The following is a 12,405-nucleotide window of genomic DNA, read 5'->3' as shown; positions in this document are numbered from 1 at the left end:
TCATGTGAAGACAGTGAGAAGGCAGCCATCTGAAAGCAGGAAGAAAGCTTTCACCAATACTTTGATCGACCGATACCTTGATCTTGACCTTCCAGCCTCCAGGATTGTGAGAAATCCATTCCTGTTGTGTAAGGCACTCTGTGGTATATATATATATATATATATATATATATATATATATATATATATATATATATATTTTTTTTTTTTTTTTTTTAATGGCAACCTGACTTGACTAAGACAGGCTGTCAGGAGTTATTGCCCCCACGGGAATCCTTTGCAAAGTACTATTTTCAAAGATATCTGCCCCTGGGAAACACTGTACAGATACCTCGGAAGGCACGGTGTGAACACACTGTTGAATAGACTCAGCAAAGTACTTTCCCACAGAAAAGCACAACAAAACTAGCGCATGTAGTATCAGTTCTGTGTTTTCTTCAGCCTGTGGGGATGTGTGCCGTGCACGGACACCAAGGGCAAAGGACACCAAGTGCCGCTCTAAATGCCTAAGGCAATTAGAGCGGCACTTGAATGCAAGAATGAACAAGGTCAGTTTTGCATTCTTGCTTCCCCAGGGTGAACACCAGATGTCTACATAACCCACCACATCTGCAATTCTCTTCTTTGCAATGAAGTCACAGAAAGCTGGAAATGACACCGTAACCCTAGAGTTTTCACTAAAAGCTTTTAAGCTAATACTTGCTCTTGGTGGCAATTCCCATCCCAGACGCAATCAGGTAATGAGCACTCACAGTCTTGATCTGATTGCAAGCCACATTATGATACCATAAGGGTAATGGAGTTCCATCCTTTTAGCAGGCAAAAGTCAGAAGCTGGAAGATGACACTAATTTTCTCCAAGAGGAAAGCCAGCTCTCAAGATTTTCATCCTCTTATTCAGTGAGAGCAAGGCGAGGAGTCAGACGGCACTTTCTCGAAATCAAAGATTCTGTCAGAAGAAATACAAGAGCCCAATGCCATAGGACATCCATGCAAAACCACCTCCAGGGAAGCTTGCTGCCTTCGCCTTGACGTCAGGTGCAGATGAGGTGGGGCCGCAGATAAAAAAGGGGGGTTCTAGGCATTCTAGGCTGCGCTGTGGCAGCCTGTGATGAAGCGGCTGTTAGCTTGGAAATGTGCTGGTTAGGGACCAGGGTTTCTGATTTTCCTTATTATTTTTCTCATAACGATTCCATGAGAACAAGCTCACGCTAAGAGATTCCCGAAAGACTTCCTTCAGGTAAGGATATATTTTAAAACCAATCAGTGTTGAATTCTCCATCCTGATGGTAGCATTCTGCAATCACAACCGTGACCGAGTCAGGAGTGTGCTATTCATCTCTGGAAGGAATGCGGGGCTACGTAGTTGAGCCAAACATACCTTCTTCGGTTTGCTTAGGTTGTTAGGAAGTTGACTTGTGTGGATCGACTGGCATTGCTGGGAGGCAGTGTGGAAGGGCTGGGGGCATTCAGGGCTCAGGGGAAAGAAACTGACCTGGGGTGAGGGAAAGCTTGCTGTCATGACAAAGCAGATCCAACACAGGTGGTGGGAAGTGTGTTGAGTTTATTCAGTGGTTCTAACACAAGGCCTTTTCTCTAAAGAAATACAGGGCAAAGGAGGAGGGAGGAAAGATCAGCAAGAATTAGGAGAAAGAGGGTGGCGGGATAGTTGTCTTTGACAGCAACACAAATATCACAGACTGCTGGCTAGTGATTCCAGGGAGTAGATGGCTTGATTAAGTGAAGATCAAATACGTACAGAATTAAGATCCAATCCACCAAGTCACCGAAGTGAACGAAATCCAAGGTCTGCCTTACCTTACCTAGCGATGATTTCCAGGACAGTAATGGCCTTGTGGACATTCTCTGACTTCCTCCTGGCAACATGGGCTGGCTCTTATCTCAGGCTCACCCTCGGAGTAAACACTTACCCTGAGGGATACAATGCCCGCTGTGAGGTCTCATCTCTATTGAGCTTCCTATGAGCAAAGACTGGGCGTTTAACAATATTTGTTTTACAGCCTAATATTGTTCAAGGTAGTTTGAGAGAACTACTCTTGAGATAAATAGGATTCTTACGTGTCAATTAATGAAAATGATTTACACCCAGTTTTAGTTGTTACTGAGAGTCAATGTCAGGAAAAAAATGTTTCAGGTAGAACTCAGGTTAGCCTCTGGAACAAGCCTAAATACTTTGGTTTATTAAAAAGTTAGCTTGGATGGGATCCTGGAGAAATCATGAAAGTCCAGCTTTTACTTCACAGCAATCTTGCCAGAAGCCATTTTTGTCTTGAAGGCAGGCAGCACTGGGTCATTTGCGGGGAGAGCGGACCCATTCAAGCATGTGCAGGGCGAACAAGTGGGCTTCCTGGCTCAGTGCCAGTAGCTTGCAAGGCACCAGGCCCTGCCCCACTGGGGATTCTGCCAACCCTGCCCAATTCCCTTGCCCCAGTTTATAAGCTGACTCTTTCCCAATCACCATTATGATGGGGAGGACAACTTGGCATGCACTTTGGAATACTGCGGCTCTTCTAGAAGCTTTTACCTCTTCTGAGTATTCAGACTGCATAGTGATGCCCTGAGGCAGAATGATAACAAAAACATCCACCGTAGAGCGCTGCGGTGTCGTGGTGTCGAGAAGTTGCAGCAGATAAAAAAGGGGGGTTCTAGGCATTCTAGATTTGAATCAGGTTCTGTCTGTGATCTTGGGCAAGACACTTGATCGCTCAAAACCTCAGCTTCTTCCTCTGCAAAGTGGAGGTAATAATAGTGCCTCCCTAAGAGGTTAAATGAGTTCGAGTTTCACATTTAGAACGGGGAGTGCCCGGCACTTAGGGTTATTATGGTGGTAGACTTGTTAATGTTATATTCAAACCGAAAACTGAATCCTACCCAAGGTAGGAAACACCATTCCCATAGTACCAATAGCAAAGTCCTCTGCTGCCTTTCTCAACTCATTTTTATTTTAGCTCTACGCTCTTTCCAGGACAGCTAGAATCCCTTGAGTTTTCTAAATGATCTATACTCAATATGTCAGTGCCCCTTTCTAGAAGCTATGCTCCCCTCTCTCTCTTTAGTTTTAGTTTTATAAGACCCAATAAGAGATAAATAGAAAAATGGTTTAGAGAAAAAGAATAACTATATCTAGGCTAGAGCTATCCAACAGAACTTTCTCCAGTGATGTACATGTAACGTCCTCAATCTGTGCTGTCCAGTATTGCATCTAGTATGGTTATCAAGCACTTGACATGTGGCTACTGTGATGTAGAAGCTGCGTATTAAATCTCTTTTAGTATTCATGAATTTAAATTTGAATGGCCACATGTGATTAGTAGCCTCGCCGCCATATTGGAATTCACACGCTTTCTTTCCAACCTTCTCTCCCGTTCGTCTGCAGTTTGGAGTGGTGGACAGCACAGACTCTGGGGCCACACACAGAGCCCAGCCCTGCTGCTGGCTGGCTCTGAGCCCCTGGCAAGTCTCTTTAAATTCTCTGGACGTCTGCTTCCTCCTTTGTAAACTGGGGGGTGACAATAGCTGCTATTTCAGGGGGTCAGTGTGAGGATTAAAGGAACCAGTGTGCAAAATGCGCTCAGGAAAGTAGCAGCCCACAGCTTGCATTTATATCACGCTTACTCTTCTTCAAGTTTTTGCTACTGAAATTAAGTTTAAAAACGTCTCTTGATGCATACCTTTTCTCAATTCCCATCTTGCTTCTCCTCTGCCTTAAACTGATCAGTAGTGGTTTCAACCTAGCTCTCCTGCTTCTCTCATATACTGGGCCTGACTTTCAGCTTCTACGTCGGTAACATGGGGACAATTACATTATTTCATGGGATTTCTGCAATTCATGATCAAATGGGATAATGCTTGTGAAAGCATTTTGTAAACTGAAAGACCAAATGAATGTTAATTAGCATTATTAGTTTTGTTCCCAATTAAATCCAAAAAGGATGAAAAGGTGGGCCAAGGTAACCCTTACTCATCTGTAAGATGTGCTCCCAGCCAATCTGATATTCTCATTTTACTTGCTTCTTCCTCCATTCTTTCTCCTGATTCCTTAGCAACCATGATATGGTCTCAGTAGTCAGTACAGCATCATTTACTTTAGGAGAACAGCCCTATTGTGATATTAATTGTCAACATTAAGGTAGGGGACAGAGGTCATGTTCTCTTTTGCCACACGTAATTTGAGACCCAAAGACAGTGCATGGATGTTTTAGAACTACACAGTGAAATGCAATGGACAATGAACACGTGGCCACCTAGTAATTCTAGAAGCCATCATGTCTTAATATGCAAAAAAAGGTCTTAAAACAATAATGGTAAAATCGTAACTGGAATTAAGAGAAGTGCTATAAGGAAGCCAAGACGAAGGGCTCTCTCTGCCCCATTCAGAAATGAGAGCCACCAGGAGGTCTTTACCAATGGTTCTCAAAGTGTATTCCCTAGGCCAGCAGCATCAGCATCACCTGGAGGCTTGTTGGAAATGCAGACTTCCTGGGGCACCTGGGTGGCTCAGTTGGTTAAGTGTCAGGCTCTTGCTTTCAGCTCAGGTCATGATCTCAGGGTCCTGGGACCAAGCTCCATGTCTGCGCTCAGCAGGGAGTCGGCTTGGATTCTCTATCTCCCTTGCCCTCCGCCCCTCCCCCGTTGCATGCTCGTGCGCATATGTGTGTGTGTGTCTCTCTCTCTGAAATAAATAAATAAGCCTTTAAAAAAAAAAAGACCTACTGAACAGAATATGTACTTGGACAAGATCCTCAGATGATTTGCATACACACTGAAATTAGAGGGGCACCAATCACCAAGGTTTTCCCACCCCCTTCCAAGGCTTCCCCTCGGTAGCAGAGAGGCAGGGCAGGGAATAAATAACAGCTCCTGTGCTGGCGTGGGTGCACACAATCCTGTGAGCTGGAGCTTTGCCAGTGACTGCTTTAACCTCTTCTAGGTGCTGAGGGATGCGAGAAGGAGGATCCTAGCAAGAAACAGTCCCTGCCTCAGGGAGCCAAGACACTAGAGAGGAAATGAACTACAGGCAAAGGCAAAATGGAGCAGTGAATAGAGGCATGAGTGCCTCAAGGTCAAGGACTGTGTCTTCATCATTTTTGAATGCCCAGGCACTTGCCAGAGTGCAGGGCACAGAGTAGGTCATCAGCATATGCTTCCCGAGGGCCTGCAGAGGAGGAAATCTCTCCTTTGCATTCCATGCCCTTGAGAAGCTACGCAACTCTTGTTCTTTTTCTTGGCTGGTTGGACCTAGGACACCTACTTGCCACTTCTCTTTACTTTTATGAACCTCTTGGATTCTGGTTTCTACTTGTGCTTCCAGTACTTAAATATGACCACTACTAATATCTTACGTTATTGAGTATTAATGATGCACATGGACCATACTACTTACTACTTGACATGTATTAACTCATTTTATCTGCACAAAAATCACAGATCGATGTTGGTACTTAATTATGTCCATTTTCCAGATGAGAAAACTGAGGCTCACATAGGCTAAACAACATGCCCGAGGTCCCCTAGGTGGTAAATAATACAGGCAAGAGTCAACCCCGGCAGTGTGATGCCAGCATCCACCTTCCTGGCTTCGAGTTCCTGGCTTTGAATGGCCATCTTGCCTGGGCCTGTCCAAGGGCTGCCAGACTGCTGGCCCTCTACCTCTAGCCTTTGCACACTGACCCCTATCATAAACTCCTCGCCCCTTCCAGCCACGCCAGGGCCCCCTCGTCCACGTTAGGGGAGGCTGGCCTCTACTGCTGTCTTCCCGCCTTGACAGAAATCAGAAATGAAGACTATCCTACAAGAAAACCAAGGAAATTCCTATCTGCCTTCTGGGGTGGTCTAGCTTTTTGGGTGGACCCCAAAGAATACTTTCTTCAGGTATTTATTTATTTATTTATTTTTATTTATTTATTTTTAAAGATTTTATTTATTTATCTGACAGAGAGATAGACAGAAGAGCACAAGCAGAGGGAGTGGCAGAGGGAGAGGGAGAAGCAGGCTCTGCACTGAGCTGGGAACCCGATGCGGGACTCGATCCCAGGACCCCGAGATCATGACCTGAGCCGAAGGCAGACGCCCAACCATCTGAGCCACCCAAGCGCCCAGTATTTTTTTTTTAAACCAGTGTTCCTGACAGGTGGTAGCTCTGAAATTACTGTCTGAAATAAGTTTGAGAAAGAGGAGGAGGCAGCCTGGGTAAGCCACATCAAACACCTTTCACTCCCAGGCTTGTGGGACACGATCTCTCCTAACGGCCCCTGTTAGGCATCACTGACTGAACCCCCAAAGCTGCACGAAGGCAGGGGGGGAAGGAAAGGAAAGCAAGTTCAGACAAGCCATATACAGCTTGTGACTTTCCACAAGGAACAGTCCCGCTTCCTGTCGGTCGCTAACACTGACTTGCTCAGTACAGCACAATGATAGGAAAACGCTAAGCGTACAACAATAAAGCAAGGAATAAACAGCGCCCAGGTTTTTCTTTAAACCGACATACGTGGCTTGGTGGACTGCGGTGTTTTATTTATATTGCTATGCAACGGAGGAAAAAAAAATAAAGGTGATTCCAGTGAGAGGCATGGGCATCTGCTGTGCTATCTGATTATAGCATCCGAATTTAGACATGACCGATGTTGGGAGGGGTTCCAGGTTAGACATCAACCATGATAACAGAAATGAATTTAGTGGGGTTCATGGCCAGGCTTTACTTTTGTTTTTAAAAATGTAGTGCTGAATACAGTCAGCGGCCCTGGGCCAGGCAATGCTGTGCTGGCTCTGGCAGGATCTAGCTGAATGTTTATAAGATCAGGAGCACAGCCTAGGGAAACTTACTTAAACCAAGCTGCCAGAGGAGGCTGCAAATTGGTATGTCAAATTGCAGATCACAGAACACACCCGCCCCCACCTCCTTGCCTGCCTTCTGGTGAATTCCTGATAGGAAAGAGAGTGTGGTCACCCAAGGGGACAAATTGCAGGTCACAGAACACACCCACCCCCACCTCCTTGCCTGCTTTCTGGTGAGTTCCTGATAGGAAAAAGAGTGCGGTCACTGAGGGGGACCTTATATCTCACAAGGGCAGGCACCCGAGCATGCGAAGGGGTGAGTGAATAAGACCCTTGAAGTCACAGCGAAAGCCTAGCCTTCTAGGAAAACCAGCCCCCACCTTCTGCCCCTTCCCCAAACTTCCCACGAACCCCTCCAAGCAGGAAAAACAACTTCAGAAACTAGGGTGGGGCTTTTCTGGAATCAGGTTCCCTCGGTTATGGTGAAGGCAGATATCTAGATAATTTATCCCCAATAATCACCTTCCCCTAAAGCATTATGTACTAGTTTCAGTTGGCCCTTTCCCTATGGTGGTGCAGGTCTAAGACTTGGGAAGTCCTCCTGTAACTGCTACTGTTCAGACACCCTCGGTCCCCACCCTCCCGTGGAGTTGGGAGAGAGGAAGGCCCCATACCCCCCTCCTGGGCTCAGTCTGTGCAAACAAGGAACAAATCAACAGCTAATGCACAGGAAGAGGTAGGATCAGTCCTCAGATCATTGATTATCATCTGTGCAAACTGGGAAGGCCATTTGTACCAAGTGCTCTAACCTGCAGATCCATTCATTCATTCTACAGATATTTACTGAATGCATCCTGCATGCCGGGCTCTGTTCTAGGCACTGGAGATATAATTGTGAGCATAACAGAAAAAAAAAAAAAAAGCCTCCTCTCAAAGTATTCCAAGTTCTAGTGGGGAAAATTCACAAGTACAATTTGAGAGGATAATGTGTAGTCATCCTAAAACAGACAAGCTGCAAGTCACTTTGCAAACATAGATGCGATTCCCCCAAATTAAGGGACTTGGGAAAGAGAGTTAACTTTTATTGAATGCTCCTATGTGCAGGCACTAATAACAATGTTTTTTTGAGCACCTTCTATGTACTAGATTCATAAGAAGATGAGGTCAGGCTCTTTATATATTTCATTTTAATTTTCCTGATAACCCGTTATCCCAATTGTGTAGATGAGCAAACAGACACCTAGAAGTAAGAGTAACTTACTCAAGCACACCCTGCTTGGGATCTCTGCACTCAAGCCTGACCCCTTTGTCAGATGGTAGTCACACTCAGCCTTGCGCTGTTCCTCTGCTGGCGGGTGGCCTGTCACCCCCCTTGCCTCGCCCACCTTCATTCTACCAGTCCTCTGAGGTCCAGTTTAAACACCCTATTTTTCAGGACAACTGTCCTGACTCTTCACTGTTGCTGTGATCCTTTCTCTGAACTCCTTTTTTTTAAAGATTTATTTATTCCAGAGAGAGGAAGGAAGAGAGAGAGAGAGCAAGGGGGAGGGTCAGAGAGAGAGGGAGAGAAAATCTCAAGCAGACTCCTTGCTGAACGCTGAGCCCGATGTGGGGCTGGATCTCACCACTCTGAGACCATGACCTGAGTCCAAAATCAAGAGTCAGACGCTTAATTGACTGAGCCACACAGGTGCCCCATCGTTCTCTGAACTCCTTAATTAGATCATATATATAAAAGGTCATGTCTAACCCCAGTGGCTAACACATGGCAGACACTCAAACATCACTTTTGTTCCTACTTCCCCTCTTTACTAGGCTTATGGCCAGAAGTGTGACATTTGTTACTTGATTATATACTTATTAACTTGTTGTTCTATATGCACTGGACTTACTTCCTTAACAACATTAGCAGCTTAAGGAACAGCATTTTATATTTACAAATTATAAATATTTACTTATATTTATATATTATATATAAATATATTATATATATATTATATATTATCTTTATAATATTTATTTAATAATTGTTTAACAGCGGTTCTCAAACTTGAGCAAGCATCAGAATTACCTGGGGGGCTTGCTAACATAGATTATGGGTCCCTCCCCCAGAGTTCCTGCTTCAGTTGGCCTAGAATGGAGCTGCGAATGTGTATTTCTGACAAGTTCCCAGGAGATGCTGATGCTGCCTGTCCAGGAACCACCCTCCGAGAACCACCGCTTAGGAGTGTAATGTGCCACAGTGCTTAGGACCACAGAGGCTGATTCTGAGTCCCACCTCTGCCACACATTAGCTATGTGACTTTGGGCAAGTCAGCCTACGTGAGCCTCTGTTTCCTCATGTGTAAAAATGGGGATAACAATATTATATACATGAGCATTGTTGCGAGGATTAAGTGTAGTAACGAATGCAATGTGCTTAGCACTGTCCCTGACACACTGAAAACGTTCAATAAATGCTTCCCATGACCCCTGGAAAGGCTGGTACAACACCAGGCACTAAATAAGCACTGAGAAGTCCTTCTGGGGCTGATAGAAAACTTGTTTTGAATTTGTAAGCGGTGAGAGCGAATGGTGTCACCGAAGCATGACATCTATAATGAACAGCTCTTAAAATTAAGCCAGACTATTAAAAAGCACAACATAAAGGACCTTTAGAAATGTCCCTCCCTGTAGTATGCTAAGTATAAATGCCTGGTGTTAAAAAACCATATGTGTTTTTAAAATTCAGGGGCCGTCCCTGGGGCGCCTCCTTCACACCTTCCCTTGCTGAAGGATGCTGAGCGTGGCAAGTTGTCTTTTGAGAGGTTAGGGTTGCTGGAGTCACCCAGGCATCTGGGCTAATGGGTTGGCAGACGCAAGCAGAGCCCATCATTCAATAATTAATTAGTTGCAGTCACGGGAAGACAAACTCCCTGGAGCAGATAGGACAATCACCATCCTCCTCTCTCCTGGTTGTTTCAAAGCACCCAGGCGACTGCTGTTCCCCACTAGCCTTAGGAACCTGTTCACCCAACACAAGATTTATATTTTCCCCCAGGGTCTAACTGAGCTGTTATACTGACTGGCAGTTTCTTGAGAAAGCCCAAGAGGAATGTGCAGACAATTGTCTTACAGTCCTCCAGGGCCTGAGACAGGGTATCCAGAGATCTAGGGATGGTCTGGCCCTAACCTTGTCCCAATAATATAGGAGACAAGGGGCATGGCCCCCTATCTCTCTGTGAACCACTAATCCGGGGAATGTTTGTTCGATGCAAAGTTGAATGAGATCATCTGTGGTATTTAGCGGAGGCTGTGGGCTAGGGGCTGTGGGGAGATGTTGCTGCCCTTTGGAAGCCCCTCTCTGCCGTCCATCCGCTTCACGGAAGAGCACCACCACCTCCTCGCAGCCAGGTACCCTCCTCTGATACCCAGAATAAGGACGACACCTGCCCCCCCCCAATGCCATTTTCACTCCTACCCCCAATTTCCTTAAACAAAACCATCACCGCCAGGTGGTGTCTCCACACACGCCGTTTGGGGCACCACCCCTGGCAGCCCCCGCTCGGGCACAGGGGTTTCTCTCCCAGCGCCCTGGCCAGGCCCCGGCTGCAGTGGAGAGGCAGAGCGACAAGGGGTGAGTGCCCCGGAGGCAAAGGGGGGGCGACTCCTCAGGAGCTGAGGTGAGGAGGGGTTGGTGTCCCCGCACCTGGAGTCACCAGCTGAGGCGGAGGTTCCTCAAAGGGAAGAGCCACAAGGTGTCCCCCCTTCTCACCGTTTCTTGTTGCTCAATCTCTCCCTCCCTCTGCGCTCCCCCCCGCTCCATCCCTCCCGCTCTCTCTCCCCTCCCTCTTTGTCTGCCTCTTCCTCACCTCCGCCTTTTTGAGCGCCCAGCCTTCTGGAGACCGGCTCGGACGCCGCAGCGGCCAGCTCCACGGGGACCCCGGCCCCGCGCCCCCGCCCGGCCCCTCCCCTGCCCGGCCTGCCCGGCTCCGGGTCTCACCCAGAAGAGCAGGTTGAAGCCGAGCAGCAGGTACTTGATGCACCGCAGGCCCCCGCGGAAGCGCCCCATGCTGCGGCCCCGGCGGCGGGATCCCGAGTCCCCAGGCCCGCGCTCGGAGCGCCGGGAGCGGCGGGAGCCGGCGGGGAGGGGGCGGAGCGCATGGGGCTGTGGGCGGGGCCTCCGGGGGGCGGGGCGGCGGGGCGGGGCCCGGGCCGGGCGCGGGGCGGGAGCCGGCCCCGGGAGACCCCGAGAGGCCGGCGTGGGGTGGGGGCGCAGAGGGGGCGGAGATCCGGCGGCCGGAAGGACACGCCCCCGCCCTGCCCCCGCAACGCGGGTCAGTCCACCCGCTGCAGGGCCCCGCGGGCGCAGCGCCCTCGGTGCTTCCGCGGGCATCTGCGGGGAAGGAGCGTCCGCTGGGGACCCGAGACCCATTTAATCAGCGCCCTGTGTAGAGACTCATTTGAGGCCTGCGGTGGCTGTGGAGAATGAGGACGCGGCCCCCGTGGCTATGGAAACCTAAGAAGGTGGCCTCGGGTAGAAGAGCAAAGTAGGACCTGGGGTCGCCCTGAAGCTGGCAGCACCCGTCGCGGGGCACCCGGCCCGGGGCTGTGCTCCCCCGGCGCCGGACGAGCGCACAGGCCGCTGGGCCCCTTCTGGGGGACCCTCCGTCGGTCCCTCCCGCGCTCCTCCGGGAACTCTTAACCTTAATAGGCAAGAAGTGGCAGAAGGCGCGGGATGCGGCTGCCCTGCGCCCTGACGGCAGCTCCCCACCCTGCTCCGCCCAGCCAGCGGAGGGGTGTCCGTCAGACCCCTCGGGTCCCGCTGGATTCGCCTGATGGGAGGGCTTGGAAAGGAATTCAGATCCTCGGGGATTATTGTGATGTGGAGATGGGAGAAAAGGGGGCGGGTTTTGTTTTGCTCTGTTTTATTAGGTTAGGCTGCTGGCTGGGAAACCAGGCTCCGGCTCCCATTGACTAAGTGTCTGCAATATGTGGTGCCAGACGGCATGGGGGCGACGAGAAAGTGTAAAATCCAGGGATCTTGTGCATCGATTCAGCAAACCTTGAAGTGCTTATTATAAGCCAGGCATAGTAGCAAGCCCCAGGGACTCAAGAATGAGGAGAGAGCCAGGTCTGGTAGCATCATCTCTGGTGGTCGAGAGAGAGCTGTAAGCACATAAATATAGCAGGGTGAGGAGGCTGGGCAAGGTGCAGCCTGACTTCACCTCATTAGACAGAGAAGACTTTTCTGAGGAGAGTGGGCCTCACCTGGTCTCCAAGAATGAGCACAGACCACAGGCAGTCCAGACAGAAGGGACAGCACGTGCAAAAAGCACAGGGCTGGAGAGACCAAAGACCACCCCCTGGAACTAGGAGAAATGTAGTTAGCTCAAGTGAAGCAGACAGGAGGTGAGGCTGGGGGGTGTTGGGCATAGCTTTCAGCTGACAGAGGTGCAAAACTACCCTTGGGCCTCAGTTTCCTCATCTGCAACATGGAGATCATAGTACCTACTTCATAGAGTTGTGAAGATTAAGGAGTTACTATTTGTAGAGTGCCTAGAACCATGCCTGGCACAGAATAAGTACTCTATGAAGCTTAGCTATTATCACATTGCTCTCTATCAATCAA

General features: G+C 48.7%; 1 protein-coding gene across 1 annotated transcript in view; it reads right to left on the bottom strand.

Annotated features, from left to right (window-relative positions):
• Positions 1-10,911, bottom strand: part of TSPAN2 (tetraspanin 2) — a 57,955-nt gene extending 47,044 nt beyond the window's left edge. The window contains exon 1 of the mRNA XM_064588589.1: positions 10,777-10,911. Within this exon, the coding sequence (XP_064444659.1) occupies positions 10,777-10,845 (69 nt within the window). The 5' untranslated portion in view covers positions 10,846-10,911. The remainder of the gene's footprint in view (positions 1-10,776) is intronic.
• Between the last annotated feature and the right edge of the window lie 1,494 nt (positions 10,912-12,405).

The sequence above is a fragment of the Mirounga angustirostris genome, unplaced genomic scaffold (genome assembly GCF_029215605.1).
Source record: "Mirounga angustirostris isolate CCGP_5_RB_7025 unplaced genomic scaffold, mMirAng1.0.hap1 SCAF_4, whole genome shotgun sequence".
In the NCBI taxonomy this organism is placed as follows: Eukaryota; Metazoa; Chordata; class Mammalia; order Carnivora; family Phocidae; genus Mirounga; species Mirounga angustirostris.
This window is presented reverse-complemented; position numbering and strand designations above follow the sequence as displayed.